Source organism: Macaca nemestrina, chromosome 15 (assembly GCF_043159975.1).
Source record: "Macaca nemestrina isolate mMacNem1 chromosome 15, mMacNem.hap1, whole genome shotgun sequence".
In the NCBI taxonomy this organism is placed as follows: Eukaryota; Metazoa; Chordata; class Mammalia; order Primates; family Cercopithecidae; genus Macaca; species Macaca nemestrina.
In genome coordinates, this window is record NC_092139.1 from 88,486,241 (window position 1) to 88,501,605 (window position 15,365).

Below are 15,365 nucleotides of genomic sequence, written 5' to 3' on the forward strand. Positions count from 1 at the left end.
TGCTCCAGACCCACAGGGAAGTGAGAAAAAAACCCTCTCTCCACTCTCCCAGCCTGGCACCTTCACCCTGCTGGTGGCTCTGATGAAGCCGAGGTCACAAGGTGACTTTTGCTGTTACATCTTCAACCAACACCTAATTTTCTTCAAACCAGTAGCTCTCAAAATGTTCTAACTTTTTATTCAGTTCAACTTTTAGATTGCTATTATATACTTTATCATCATGTTTTCAGAGACAAAAATTATTTGATTAGAGATTAAAAAATTGGCTGGGAGCGGTGGCTCATGCCTGTAATTCCAGCACTTTGGGAGACCAAGGAGGGCAGATCCCTTGAGGTCAGGAGTTTGAGACCAGCCTGGGCCACAGGACGCAGAAACCATAGGACTGTGCAGAACAGAGAGTGAAGCCTCAACATAAGCTAAAAGCCATGGTTAATGATAAATTATCAACATTTATCTATTAATACTGGATTACACAATTTTATCAAGTGTACAAATGGATGCATTATGTGAAAACAGGGAGTCTCTGGAAGGGTGGGATGGGGGAAATGTATGGGAGCTCTGTACCTACTGCTCAGTTTTTTCTTTACACCTAAAACTGCTATGAAAACAAAGTATAATTTAAAAAGAGCTGAAGAGAAAAATAATTATTAGATTCTAAAAGTATGTATATGATAGTTTTTAAACCAAAAGTAGGGGTTTATGTTTAAATAAACTGTAAAAATTACAGAAAAATATCAGACTAATAAATATTAATAAACACATAGGGAAGAAATTTGTGGACAACTTATCAGAGCAGTAACAGAATAGGAAATCACAGTTACTCAGTGAAAAGGTATCACCGAGGATTCATAGGAAACATTTCCAAATGGGCAACAACCGCCATCACAACAAACTAACCCAAATGAAAGAAATCGACAACCCACACAGGGGAGATACAAATGCGTAATATGTATATGTGTTGATTTCTATGTGAAAACAAAGAAATGAAAATAAAAGCTATGGAGAGAAGCGGTGGAGTGAGCTGAGCTGGGATGGGAGGGGTGGGGGCATCCCAGGCAGAGGGAACAGCAGGTGCAAAGCCCTGGAGGCTAGAGTAGGCTGGGATTTGTGAGGGCAGCACGTACATGAGAACTTGACCAAAAATGCAAACTCCACCCCCAAAATAGCCTCCCGCTGGCCACTATTCAGGCCTACATATATGGGCAAAGTGGGCAGCTGTCAGAAAAGGTGACCCCAAAAGTGCACCACGTTGGGAATTCTGAGGTGTTTGGGAAAGTTGTGCATGAAGGGTGAGGTGGACTGTAGTGGGGAATGTCCTCTTCCCACCTGGACTCCTCTGTCCTTTTCATGGCACATTGTCAGCTTCTAAAGAGCCAGTAGTTTGGGTGCACATTTAGATTCAAGTGCCTTTTACCTCAAGCCTTAACCTCTTCCCAAAGAGTCAAATGAGCCGTTCTGTTTAAGTAACTTAACATTTGTTGTGAAATCTTTCTTATCACTTCAAGAACCCTTCTTCTTCCAAACCAAGTAATCCCAAGGCATCTATGAAGTCCCTCCTGGAGAAGATAGAAGGGTGTCTTCTGTTTCTGTGTGGTCCAATATTCCAGGACCCCTAACCAGGGTGATCCAAGGTGCTCAGCACCCACATTCCTCAGGCGGGTCACAGGCCCTGGAGGGATTGTGGCTGTGGGCCCAGCAGATGGCGCTGTGGGCTGTTCTGAGTAGGAGGGTTTTGGTGTAGCCAAGCTTTAGAGGCCTAAGATGTTGTACGAGTGAGTTTTCATCTGGCAGAATTATAAATATTTTCCTAACTAAAAAAAAAAAAAACCAAAGCTTTAACAACTGTGCCTTAATGACTCTGTCTTTGCATGCTGTCATCGGTCACTGAACAGGAGCTGAGAGGGAAGAGATAAAGAACAGGAGACCCATGTGGGGGAGGGTTCCTGTGGGTGTGGGAGTGAGGGTGGGTGGGAATTTGGTCAAACAGGGCTAATCCACAAGAGTGGAGTCTCCTGTGAGACTTTCAGAATGAGCAGGAGTGAGGTAGGTGGAGGGGGAGGGTCGGAACATCTCATCAGAAGTGAGAATCTACAGGGGAGACGTTGGTCATTCCAGTCAATGAGAAAAGTGACTTTGACCTGAACCTAAGGTCACTGGATCAGGGAAGGGGCCAGGAGGAGCTTCTTGAAGGGAGACTGTGAGCTTGAGAGGCAGGCTGAGGCAGATCAGCATGATGACCCCCTGAGAAAGGCACACAGAGTCACTGAAGGACTGTGAGGTGGCAGGGACAAGCTCACATGGGCCTTTGGTCAGTGACTCTCCAGCTGCAATGAGAATGAAATGGAGAAGATCCGGGACAGGGAAAGAGGCTGGAGGTGCTGGTGCCATCCTGGCGAGATGGTGGTGCATGGGTCTAGGTTAGTTAGAGTGGAGATGAAGAGCAGAAAGCAGCTTTGTGATATCTTTATGTCACAGGATACATTAGACATGAAGAGGGCTTGGACTTTGTGCATGAATGATATAGATGCTTCTAGGCTGACTCTCATGTTTCTGACTGAGAATTCGGATAGTGACTATAGTCCAAAGAAACAGAAAACTTTGAAATCATATTTTATTTTGTTTTTAACTCACAAATTAGGAAGGTAGATATTTGTATGTTTTTGCTTTATTTGCTCAATGATTTTTTTAATAGTTAAAAAAATTACTTAGAAACTACTAGGTGTCTATATTCTCTAGGGTTTTGTCTCCTATCCTGATGATATCTTTTTTCTTTCTCTGGGTTCAGGAGTCACTTCCCAGGTTGTGGTGACACAGGAACTTTCACTGTCCACACCTCCTAGAGGGACAGTGACATTCACCTATGGCTCCAAAATTGGGGCTGTCATCTGGGCATCTCATGACAGCTGGGTCCAATAGAACATCTGTGACTGTCTTCGGGGTCAATGGTGGACACAAGCAATCAGGTCCTGGGACCCCTGGGTTCCCTGCATAAAGAAAAAGTCACCCTGATTATAATGGGGACAGAACAAAATGAGGCCCAGTTTTACATGCTTGGTGGCATCTGCAACGTCAGTACACGGACAAATACAAGTGGGAAGCTAGACTTTAACACCTTGGATCAAGCCTCAGTCCTGTGCTTCCAACACACATTTTTTGTTTCTGAAGGCTGGTTTCCAGCTACTGTAGACTCAGGTCATTTGTTCTTCAGGCCCCCAGTGGATCACCACAAGCACTTTTTCTATCAACCATGGCAGTCATTTTGGATTAAAGGTGCACTTCCTCCTACTTAAGTTATAGGTAACACTGTGGCATATTTGGTGAACTTCAATTAAAAAGACTAAGGTAGAGGAGACAGAGATATGAAGCTTCAGAAACATTTAAGCAGATGGAAAGCAGGCTACAGGATAATTCATTTCCAATATTTTAATCTGAAATTAAAATATTTGAATTTGAAATTAAATACATACAAAGGGAAATTATCTCATTTCTCCTGATACTGACAAAGTAAAAAAAAAAGGAAAAAACCCAATAAAACAAAAGCAAGTACTATTTCAGATCTATTGACAAAACTCTAGGAAGTCTTATAATATAATATCCAGAATACCTAGGATACAGTAAAAAATTAACTTTCCATGTGAAGAACCAGAAGAACACAACTTAAATAAGAAAAGACAATTGACGGACACCAGTACTGAAACAATATAGGAGCTGACGTTATGTAACTGAGATTATTTAAGCAGCAATTACACAGTCCCTTCAGTGAGCAATTTTAGACATTATTTTTTGAAGTTTTATTTTAGGCTCAGGGTACATGTCCAGGTATGTTACCTATGTGACCCATAGGTTAACTTGGGTCACAAGGAACATTCTTGAAACTAGTGGAAGAGAAGCAAATCCCAGAAAAGAAAAAGAAGTCATAAAAACAAACCAAATTAAAATTAGAGAACTGAAAAATGCAATAAATGGAATTATAAACAATAGTTTGAATGTTTGCATTAAAATTTTCTGTGTATGAGTTTCTCGATTTTCTTTTCAAAATACACAACTTTTTCTTTCTCGTCTTCATGGATGGATGATATTCTGATCCCCGTGCAATTCCCTCATGAAGAATATATGGTTTAAAACAGGGTTTCTGAACATTGGCACTTCACCATTGCAGAGTGAATCATTTCTTGTGTGATTGGGGCCATTCTGTTCATGGTCGGACATTTATAATCATTATTAGGACCCACACATCAGATGCCTATAGCACACTAATTCCCAAATCTTGACAAAATAATCTCCAGATATTGTCAAATATCCTGGGGAGATATCACCACAGAATTACCCCATCTGAGAATCATTGGATTAAAAGGACATGGTCTCAGGTGTTAGGTAGCCTTTTGCTTTGAGTCCTCCTTATTCCATTCCGCTGAAACATAAGGCTACCTGCATTATCTCTCTATACTTCCAATTCCCCATGTGTTAAATGTGCTGCATACGACCCCCAAAGTTTATATTGATAGAAAAACAACGTTCTAAGCACCATTAGGACAGAGAACCTGTTACCCAAATATACAGCAACTTCTCCTGACCAAAGTGTGGAGTGCAACTTTTGGCCAGAGTTCTTGCACAATTGTTCCAATTTTTACATGAAACACCTAAAACATAACAGGTTCTCTTTTTACTTAGGGGATACTTTTCAAGCATGGTATACAAAGGTGAACAAAAGTATGACGAGGTCTTCTACTCTTGGAGTTTACGCTTCAGAATAGACAGAGGAAGGCAGACAAGAGAGCCTCAGAACTGAGTGAACAATGATGCCCTATCTTTAGCCATAGCACTGGATGCAAATTTTACCTTGTCTCCATTTTTATATTCTTGGATCTGCACCATCCAGTACCATCCCCACAAACTGCATGTTGATATGTATATCTCAAAGTTAATTAATTATACTAAATTGGCCGGGCGCGGTGGCTCAAGCCTGTAATCCCAGCACTTTGGGAGGCCGAGACGGGCGGATCACGAGGTCAGGAGATCGAGACCATCCTGGCTAACACCGTGAAACCCCGTCTCTACTAAAAATACAAAAAACTAGCCGGGCGAGGTGGCGGGCGCCTGTAGTCCCAGCTACTCCGGAGGCTGAGGCAGGAGAATGGCGTGAACCCGGGAGGTGGAGCTTGCAGTGAGCTAAGATCCGGCCACTGCACTCCAGCCCGGGCTACAGAGCAAGACTCCGTCTCAAAAAAAAAAAAAAAAAAAAAGAAGTTGTAAAGTATCCCTAGTCTCATATGGTTATAGTTGCGTATGTTAGCAGTGATTTTTGTGTTCAATGCCCTACTTCTACAAAACACACACAAACACGCACACACACAGCCAAGCCTTGCATTGTCTGTGGGTATAGCTTCCCTACCTTTTTAAATTTTTATTTTTTGTATCCTTAGTAGAGACAGGGTTTCACCATGTTAGCCAGGATGGTCGCGATCTCCTGTCCTCGTGATCCACCTGCTTCGGCCTCCCAAAATGCTGGGATTACAGACAGGAGCCACTGTGCCCAGCCGTTTTTTGTTTGTTTGTTTGTTTGTTTGTTTTGAGGTGAAGTTGCGCTCTTGTCCCCCAGGCTGGAGTGCAATGGTGCCATCTCGGCTCACTGCAACCTCTGCCTCCCAGGTTCAGGCGATTCTCCTGTCTCAGCCTCCCAAGTAGCTGGGATTACAGTTGGCTGCTACCACATCTGGCTAATTTTCGTACTTTTAGTAGAGACGGGGTTTCACCGTGTTGGCCAGGCTGGTCTCAAACTCTTGATCTCAGGTGATCCGCCTGCCTCAACCTCCGAAAGTACTGGGATTACAGGCCTGAGTCAACTTGCCCAGCCACTTTTTTTTTTTTTTAATGTTACGATGCTTTTTTACCTTTTGCAGCATGTGTGCATAGAAACAGGTTTCTTAAAATATATACCACTCTATGTTTTCTTATAGGACCTTTACAGTTTCAAGATTGAGTTTAGGTCTTTAATTCATTTTGTGTTGATTTATTGTATTATGAAATGTAAGGGTCCTATTTCAGTGTTTTGCCTTTGGATAAAATCATTGATTGAACCAGACTCTCCGTTTCCCAGTGTGTCTGTTTGGATTTTGAAAAATGTGTTCCCTACATATCATGTTGGGTCGAGTATCTGGCTACCTCTTTCTGTCACTTAGGTCCTCGTTCTGTGTTTGTGACAGTCCTGGATTGTTTGGATAACTGCAGATTGTTTTTTCACTTATTATTTTCTTTCCTTCTAACCTTGGATTTTCCTTTTTTCTTTCTTTCTTTTTTTTTTATTGAGACAGAGTCTCGCTCTCTTGCCCAGGCTGGAGTGCAGTGGTGCCATCTCGGCTCGCTGCAACCTGCACCTCCCGGGTTCAAGCGAGTCTGTTGCCTCAGCCTCCCAAGTAGCTGGGGCTACAGGCACCCGCCACCACACCGGGCTAGTTTTTGTATTTTTAGTAGAGATGAGGTTTCACCATATTGGCCAGTGGCTTGTGAACTCCTGACCTTGTGATCTGCCCATCTTCGCCTCCCAAAGTGCTGGGATTAGAGGCATGAGCCACAGTGCCCTAACCTTGGATTTTTCTTTTAATGCTTTCTACTCTCATTATTATAGTTTAAAGCATACATAACCAAGTTAGTTACATCTGTTGATTGTATGACGCTGAGTCTTGGGGTGCCAGCAACCCCGTAACACAGGCAGTGAGCAGAGGGTCCACAGGGTGGGTCTTCAGCACACGCTCCCCCTCCCTAGTTTTATTTTTATTGGTCTGTGGTCATTCCCTGTGTCTGTTGTTCTCTTCTTTATATATGAGTCCATTCAAAGTTTAGCTCCCGCTTACAAGTGAGAACGTGTGGCGTTTGGTTTTCTATTTGGGCCTTAGTTCACTTATGACAGTGGCCTGCAGTTTCCATCTTCTGGGCTCAGGTGATCCTCCCACCTAAGACTACAGGTGCCCGCCACCACATCCAGCCAATTTTTGTATTATTGTAGAGATGGGGTTTCATCATTTTGCTCAGGCTGGTCTCGAATTCTGGACTCAAGCTGTCCATCTGCCTTGGCCTCCCAAAGTGCTAGAATTACAGGTGTGAGCCACTGTGCCAGCCTCTTATCCACTGTTGATGGCTAGGTTGATTCCATGTCTTTGACATTGTGAATAACACTGCCATGAACATACGAGTGCCTGTGTCTTTTGGATAGAAGGGTTGATTTTCCTTTGGATAGATGCACAGGAGTGGGCTTACTGGGAGAGATGGTAGTTCTGTTTTCAGCTCTTTGAGAAATCCCTGACATGCTTTCAACAGTGTCTATACTAGTTTGCATCCCCCCTGAAAGCGTATCAGCATTTCCTTTCCTCGGCTGCCTCACCAGCCTGTGTTCTTTGCCTGTGTGGTCCTCACCGTCGTGACCTGCGTGGGATGGCATCTCGTCATGCTTTTGATTGGCAGCTCTCCGGTAATGAGTGAGTTCAAGCATGTTTTCCTATTTGTTGGTTGCTTGGTGACTTTTGAGAAGTGTGTGTTCACGTCCCTGGCCCATTATTAATGGGATATTCTTTTTCTGTTTATTCCCCTGGTTGACTTGTTGAAGGGCCTTGTAGATTCTGCATATCAGACGTTGGTCAGATGCACAGTTTGGGACCGTGTTCTTCCATTCTGTACGCTGTCTGTTTACTCTGTTGTAGTCTCTCTTGCTGTGCAGCAGCTCTTTCAGGTATTAGGTCTGACCTGTCAATTTTTGTTTTTGTTGCCATTGCTTTTCAGGACTTAGCCATCTAAATGCTTTGCCAAAGCCTATGTGGAGAAGAATATTTCACACGTTTTCTTGTAAGATTTTAATAGATTGAGGTTTTACGTTTAAATCTTTCATTCATCTTGAGTTCCTCTTTGTGTGTGGTGGGAGGTAGGGGCCTAGTGTTATTCTGCACATGGCTAGCCACTTATTTCAGCACCATTGATTGAATAGGGTGTCCTTTTCCCTTTGCTTACTTTTGTAGATTCTATGATAGATCAGATAGTTTTCAGTGTGTGGTTTTACTTCTTGGTCCTCTCTTGTGTTCCACTGCTCTGTGTGGAAGCGGGTCCCTGACTTTTCCATGAAACTTAAAATCAGGAAGTGTGATGTGTCCGACGTAGTCTGGATGTCTCAGGATTGTTGAGGATGAAACTAGGGTGCTTCATGGTCCCACATGAATATTAGCAGCGCCTATTTCTATTTCTTTCAACAAATGTGTTGCATAGCAAAGGATCAATACAACGAGAGGGTAAAGTGTGGCATTATGGCCCATGCGTACCTTGTGGAATGATGAAATCAAGGTTCTTAGTGATTCTGTTACCTTTTCCCATTGTTTATTCCTTTATGCTGAGAACCTTCAGTATTCTCCTGTCAAGCTGCCTTGAAAGTGATGCGCTGATACTGTTAAGCCTGGTCACCCTGCAGTGGAGTAGAACAACAGAACTTTCTTCCTCTCATTTGTGTGTAACTTCGTACCCATTTACAATCCCTGCCCATTACCCCTGTTTTCCCCCAATCTCTGGAAACCAATATTGTGCTCGCCAGGTCTTTGAGATAGAGTTTCTCAGATTCTGCATGTGTGAGATGACTCCGGTTTACTTCTCTCCCCCTCACTCATTTAATTTACCATCATGTCCTCCAGGTGCAACCGTGTGGTTCCCCATGATATGATTTCATTGTGGTTTTCTGTCTGAAGAGTATCCCGGTGTGTACATGTGGAGCAGCTTCTTTCTTCCTTCGTCTGTGGATAAGCAGGTAGGTTGATGCTTACACTGGCTCTTGGGAAGAGTACTGGAATCCACATGGGTGGGTAGGTCTATCTTTGGTGTCCTGATTTCAATGGCTTTGAGTGTGTTCCTAGTAGTAGAATTGCTGGTTGAAATGGTACTTGGAGTCTTTTAAGGCTTGGAGGAATCTCCAAGTGGTTTCTGTAGCGTGTGCACTAGTTTACCTTCTCACGAACTGTGCAGAAGAGTGTCTCTCTCTGTCTCTCTGTCTCTCTCTGGAAACACACCAGCATTTGCCTTTCTTTCAATAGTTTTGTCTTTTTTTGTAACACTCATTCCAATTAGAATAAGATGGTATCTAAGTGTGATTTTGATTTACATTTTGCTGTGGTTAGAGATGTTTGCCAAGTTATCGTGAACTTGTTTCTATTTGATGTATAAGACTGGGCAAAGAACCTGAAGACCTGAGAAGGATGCACAGGTAAAGGATTCTGAATCAACATTACTGATCCTCACGAGAAGTCAATCAAAACCATACTCAGATATCATCTCACTCCGGTGAGAATGAATGTTACCAAAATGGGACGGCAGTTTCATTGCCGTAGAGTATGTGTGTATAACCAGCGGGTGCAAGGGACAATTTGATCTGTGTAAAGGTAGCATCATAATGAAGTTGCAGTGTCTGGCACCTCTGTGAGCTCAAGTTATGATTTCTCTGTGGAGAGAATATTCACAACTGACCTCTGAAGCTGTTTTGAAAATTGTGGTTTTCTGTTCTTGCCTTTTGTTCATAATGGCCTACGGCTCTGTCCAGGTTTCTGGTAAGGGCATGGATTTGTTTTTTATGACTGTGTAGTGTTCCGTGGTGTGTATGTACCACATTTCCTTTCTCTGATCCACTGCTGATGGGCACCAAAGCTGATTCCATGTCTTTACCATTGTGAGTAGTACTGCCGTAAACATACGAGTGCATGTGTGTTTTGGATGGAAGGATTTTCCTTCGGGTAGATCCTCAGGAGTGGGTTTGCAGCGTTGGGTGGTAGTTCTCTTTTAGGTTCTTTGAGAAATGTCCACACTGCTCTCCCAGGTGTCTGAACTAGTTTGCATTTCCCCCAACAGTGGACCTGCATTTCTTTGCTCATGTGCCCCACCAGCCTCTGTTGTTGTGGACTGTGTGTCATAATTGCCATTCTGACCAGTGTGAGATGGTATCTCAGTATGTTTCTGATTTGCATTTCTCTGATGATCAGTGAGATCGAACATGTTTTCATGCTCATTGGTTACTGGTACACCTTCTTTTAAGTGTGTGTTCATGTCCCTTGCCCATTTATAAGTTGGGTTTTTTTCTGATTTTATTTGTTTAAGGTCTTTACGGTAAACCCTGGATATTAGACGTTTTGCAGATGCATAGTTGGGGAATATGTTCCCTCATTCTATAGGCTGTGTGCTGACTCTGGTTGTTTCTTGTTCTGTGCAGCAGCTCTTTTGTGTATTAGCTCCCACTTATCAGTAATTGTTTTTGTTGCCACTGCTTTTGGGGACTTGACATATAAATGCTTTGCCAAAGCCTCTGTCCAGAAGGGTATTTGCTAGATTCTCATGCAGGATTTTTTCATTTCAGGTCTTGTATTTTTATGTATTTGTGTATTCATTTAGAGACTGAGTCTCGCTCTGTTGTACAGGCTGGAATGCAATGGAGTGATCTTGGCTCACTACACCCTCCAGCTTCCAGATTCAAGTGATTCTCTTGCCTCAGTCTCCTAAGTAGCTGGGAGTACAGGCATACACCACCACGCCCAGCTAACTTTTGTTTTTTTATTAGAGGCAGGGTTTCATCATGTCGGCCAGGCTGGTCTTGAACTCCCGACTTCAAGTCATCTACCCGCTTTGGCTCCCAAAGTGCATGAATTCCAGGCATGAGCCACCGCGCCCGGCCCATGATTTCACATTTCAAACTTTGATTCATTTTGAGTTATTTTCTGTACATGGTGAGACACAGGGGCCCAGTGTTATTTCTTCTACATCTAGATAGCCACTTATCCCAGCACCACTTACTGATAGGGAGTCCTTTCTCCATCACTTATTTGTGTTGATTTTTTTCAAGTGTCAGATGGTTTCAGATGTGCAGGTTTATATCTGGGTCTTCGAATGTGTTCCACTGTTCTGTGGAACCGGGTCCCCAGCTTTTCAGTGAAAATGCCAAGCCATTACATTGTCTATGGGTGTTTCCTTGTTTTAAAGTTTTTAAAATACCTTTAGCAGCCTACATGCATGGATTTCTTTTCTAAAATACATGCGCACCCTATGTTTTCTTGTAGGAGTTTTGTGGTTTCAGAATTGAATTTTAGGTCTTTAATGCATTTTGCATTGAATTTTTTTTTTTTTTTTTTGAGACGGAGTCTCGCACTACAGGCGCCCGCCACCTCGCCTGGCTAGTTTTTTGTACTTTTTAGTAGAGACGGGGTTTCACCGTGTTAGCCAGGATGGTCTTGATCTCCTGACCTCGTGATCCGCCCGTCTCGGCCTCCCAAAGTGCTGGGATTACAGGCTTGAGCCACCGCGCCTGGCCTTTTGCATTGATTTTTGTGTTGCGTGACACAAGGGTCCTATTTCAGTGTTTTGTATGTGAATATTCAGTTTGCTCAAAATCATCTATTGAACAGGCTCTCTTTTGCCCATTGCATCTTTTTGGTGTTCTTTTGAAAAACGTGTTTGATATATGTAAATTGGGGTTGAGTATTTGGTTTACTCATTCTGTCTACTTTCTTAGTTTATGCCAAATAAAAGATCGTTTGGATAATTATAGAAATTTGTGTTTTTCATTCATGCTTTTAACTTCTAAGTTTGTATTTCTAACATAATATCCACCTTTATTATAGACTAAAAGGTACAAAGGCAGATTAGTTACTGCCTTTGGTATATTGCATGACACTGAGACTTGGACTCCAAGCAACCTTATCATGCAGGCAGTGGGTGTGCCCACCAGATAGGTCTTTAGCCCATACCTCGTCCCTTCTTCCTTTTTCATCTGATAGTCACCAGTGTCTGTTGTTTTCACTTTTACGGTAGGGTGTATTCAATGTTAGCTCCACCTTAGAAGTGAGAACATGTGGCATTTGGTGTTCTGTTTTTTCCTTATTTCTCTTTAGATAATGGCCTCCAGCTCCTTTCATGTTGCTGCCAAGGACGTGATTTCCTTGTTTTTTTTGTTTGTTTGTTTTTGTTTGTTTGTTTGTTTGTTTTGGCTGCCTAGTGTTTTGTGGTATATATGTACCACATTTTCCTTTTCTCATCCACTGTTGATGGATACCTAGGTGATTTCATGTGTTTTCCATTCTAAATGGTGCCGCCATGACCATTTGTGTGCATGTGTGCTTTGGACAGAAGGATTTATTTTCCTCTGTATATACCCCAGTGGTGTGATTGCTGGGTCAGATGGTAGTTCTGGTTTAAGTTCTTTGAGCCATCTCCGAAGTGCTTTGCATGGTGTCTGAACTACTTTGAATTTTCACCAAAAGTGGACCAGTGTCCCCTTTCTCTGCTGCCTCACCAGTGTCCCTTTTTTTTTTTAAAACTCTGTAATCGCCATTCTGACCAGCGAGAGATATATCTCATTGTGCTTTTGATTTATATTTCTCTGACAATTAGGTTCAGCATATTTTCACATTTGTTGGTTGCTCAAACATCATCTTTCAAGAAGTGTGTGTTTATATCCATTGGCTATTTATTAATTGAGTATTTGGGGAGTTTTGCTAATTGATTTGTGTAAGGTCTTTAAGGTAGATTCTGGACATTAGAATCTTGGTCAGGTGCATAGTTTGGGAACATTTTCTCTCATCCTGTATGTCATCTGTCTACTCTGTGGGTAATTTCTTGTGTTGTGTGGTGGCTCTTTAGTGTATTAGGTCGCACATGTCTATTATTGCTGCTGTTGCAGTGTCACGTGGGGTCATAGGCATATAAATGCTTTGTCAAAGCTGATGTCGAGAAGGGTATTTCCTAGGGTCTCTTGTAGGATTTTTGTACTTTGAGGTCTTCCATTTACATCTTTCATTCATCTGAGTGAACTTTGGTACATGGTGAGAAGTAGATGCCTAGTGTTACTTACTCTTCTGCATATGGCTCGCCATTTATCCCAAGACTATTGAAAAGGGAGTTCTTTCCCCATTACTCATCATTGTGTATTTCATCCAGCATCAGGTGGTATGAGGTGTGTGAGTTTACTTCAGGTTCTCTGTTCTCTTCCACTCATCTATGTGGAATCAGGTCCCTAGACTTTGAGTGAAATTTCACATCAGGGAGTGTCATGCATCCAATGTAGTTTGGATTTCTCAGAATTGCTTTGGAAGTACAGGTCATTTCCTGGTCTCACATGAACTTCAACATTGTTTATTTCTATGTCCTTAAAACCAATTTGCTCTCTAGTAAAGGTATACAATTAAAGAGTAGAGTGGGACATTTTGATCCATGCATATGTACCTTGTGTAATGATGAAAGCAAGGCATTGACTGTCTCTGTTACCTTGTGTAGTTATTATTTATTAGTTCTCTGTGGTTGTAATATTCAGAATCCTTCTTTTCAGCCTTTTCTGGAAAATATGGTAGGATACTGTTAAGTCTAGACACCCTGCTGTGGAGTAGAACAGCTGAATTTATTCCTGTCCTCTAAGTGTAACATTGTATCCATTTCCCAGTTCCTGCCCTGGCTCCCCCACCCCCAGGCTCTCTTCACCACTGTGGAATGTTCTACTTCTAGGAGATAAAGTCATTTAGAGAGAAAGTGGATCTCATTCTCAGATGCATGAAATCATGACGTGTTTGTCTCTCTCTTCCTGGCTCATTTTGTTGAAGGTCATGTCCTCCAGGTTTCTGTACATTGCTGCAGATGACATGGTTTCATGAAGTTCTATGGCCGAGGAGGATTCAATTGTGTACTGCAGTTTCTTTATCCCTTTATCTGTGCTTGAACAGGTAGGTTGATTGGATACCTTCGCTATTGTGCATAGTGCTTCAATCGCCATAAGAAGGCCGATATCTCTTCAACATAACAGATTTCATGCGCTTTCTGTGTGTAACCAGTGGTGGGATTCCTGGGTGAACGGGTAGTTGTAAAATGTTTAAGGCACCTTCAACTGTTTTGCTTCGTGTGTATAGTAATGTACATTCCCACCAATAGTGTATAAAATCTCTTTTTCTGCACTTCTACATTGGCCACTGCCTGTGAATGTATGGGTTTTTTCTTGTTTTGGGTAAGTTTCATCCTAATTAGAGTGAGAGGTATCTGAGTGTGGTTTGCACTTAGACATGTGTGTGAGGATTAGTGAAGTTGAGCAGCTTCTCTTTGACCTGTCAGTCAATTTTGTGATTACTTTTCAGATGTGCCTGTTCAGTTTCTTTGCCCAGTTTTAGCTTGGGTATTAGGTTTTGTTCATTTTCCCAGTTAGAGTAGTGTTAGTTTCTCATACATGTTAGATTGCAACCCCTTTCACAGATATGATTCTGCTGAACTTTCCTTGAATCTGTAGGATGCCTTCTTTTTTTATTATTATTATACTTTATGTTCTAGGGTACATGTGCACAACATGCAGGTTTGTTACATATGTATACATGTGCCATGTTGATGTGCTGCACTCATTAACTCATCATTTCCATTAGGTATATCTCCTATTCTATCCCTCCCCCAACCCCTGAACCCACCACAGGCCCCAGTGTACGATGTTCTCCTCCTGTGTCCAAGTGTTCTCAGTGTTCAATTCCCACCTATGAGTGAGAACATGTGGTGTTTGGTTTTCTGTTCTTGCAATAGTTTGCTGAGAATGACGGTTTCCAGCTTCATCCATGTCCCTACAAAGGACATGAACTCATCAGGATGCCTTCTTTAATGGTTCATTGTTTTTCTTTCCCATGCGGAAGCTCTAAAGTGATGTATAGTCCCATGTGTTTGTATTCATATTTGTTAGCAGTGATTTTTGTGTCCCATCCAAAAAGAACAAAAAATAAGAAAGAAAAAGTAATGCCAAATCAATTGCATGGCCTAAGGGTTTGTTGCCATAGATAATTTTTGCTTTTGTTTTCTTTCTTTTTTGCAAACTGCATGCATAGATATAAGTTTTGCTGAAATAAACTCCCGCTTTTTTTTTTTTATAGGAGCTTTGTGGCTCCAAGACTAGATTTAAGTGTTTATTTTGTGTTGATTTTGGGGTATTATATTTCAGACCCTGAAATGTTGATTTCTTTGACTTGTTTTTGTCTGATGTACCACAATGGGGCTTGTGTTCAAATTAAGCTGTGGGACATCTTTTAGATACTGGGTTCAAACAATTCTCTCCTTCCTTGATGTTCCCTTAGGAGAGAGGTGTCAGAAAGTCTGGGAAGATCCATAGTTGGAAAAGTTTATCTGTATTTCCTGGAGACTCATGGCCAGCTCCCTTCTGCACAGGATTTCTGGAGAAGGCCAGCCCTACCACTTGCATAACTACCTCCCATCTCCAGCCCTTCAGTAAATATTTAAGTGATTCATTAAATATTTACAACTTAAAAAAGTAGAGTAACCCTGTGGAACTTGACTTTAACTAGAATTTAAGTTTGTGAGTAGCTGGTCAGTAGAACAAATGT

General features: G+C 42.1%; 1 protein-coding gene across 1 annotated transcript in view; it reads left to right on the forward strand.

Moving 5' to 3' along the window:
* Positions 1 to 15,365, forward strand: part of LOC105480646 (immunoglobulin lambda-1 light chain-like) — a 73,328-nt gene that overhangs the window by 6,972 nt on the left and 50,991 nt on the right. Inside the window, 1 exon segment of the mRNA XM_071080092.1 lies at positions 14,160 to 14,164. Within this exon segment, the coding sequence (XP_070936193.1) occupies positions 14,160 to 14,164 (5 nt within the window).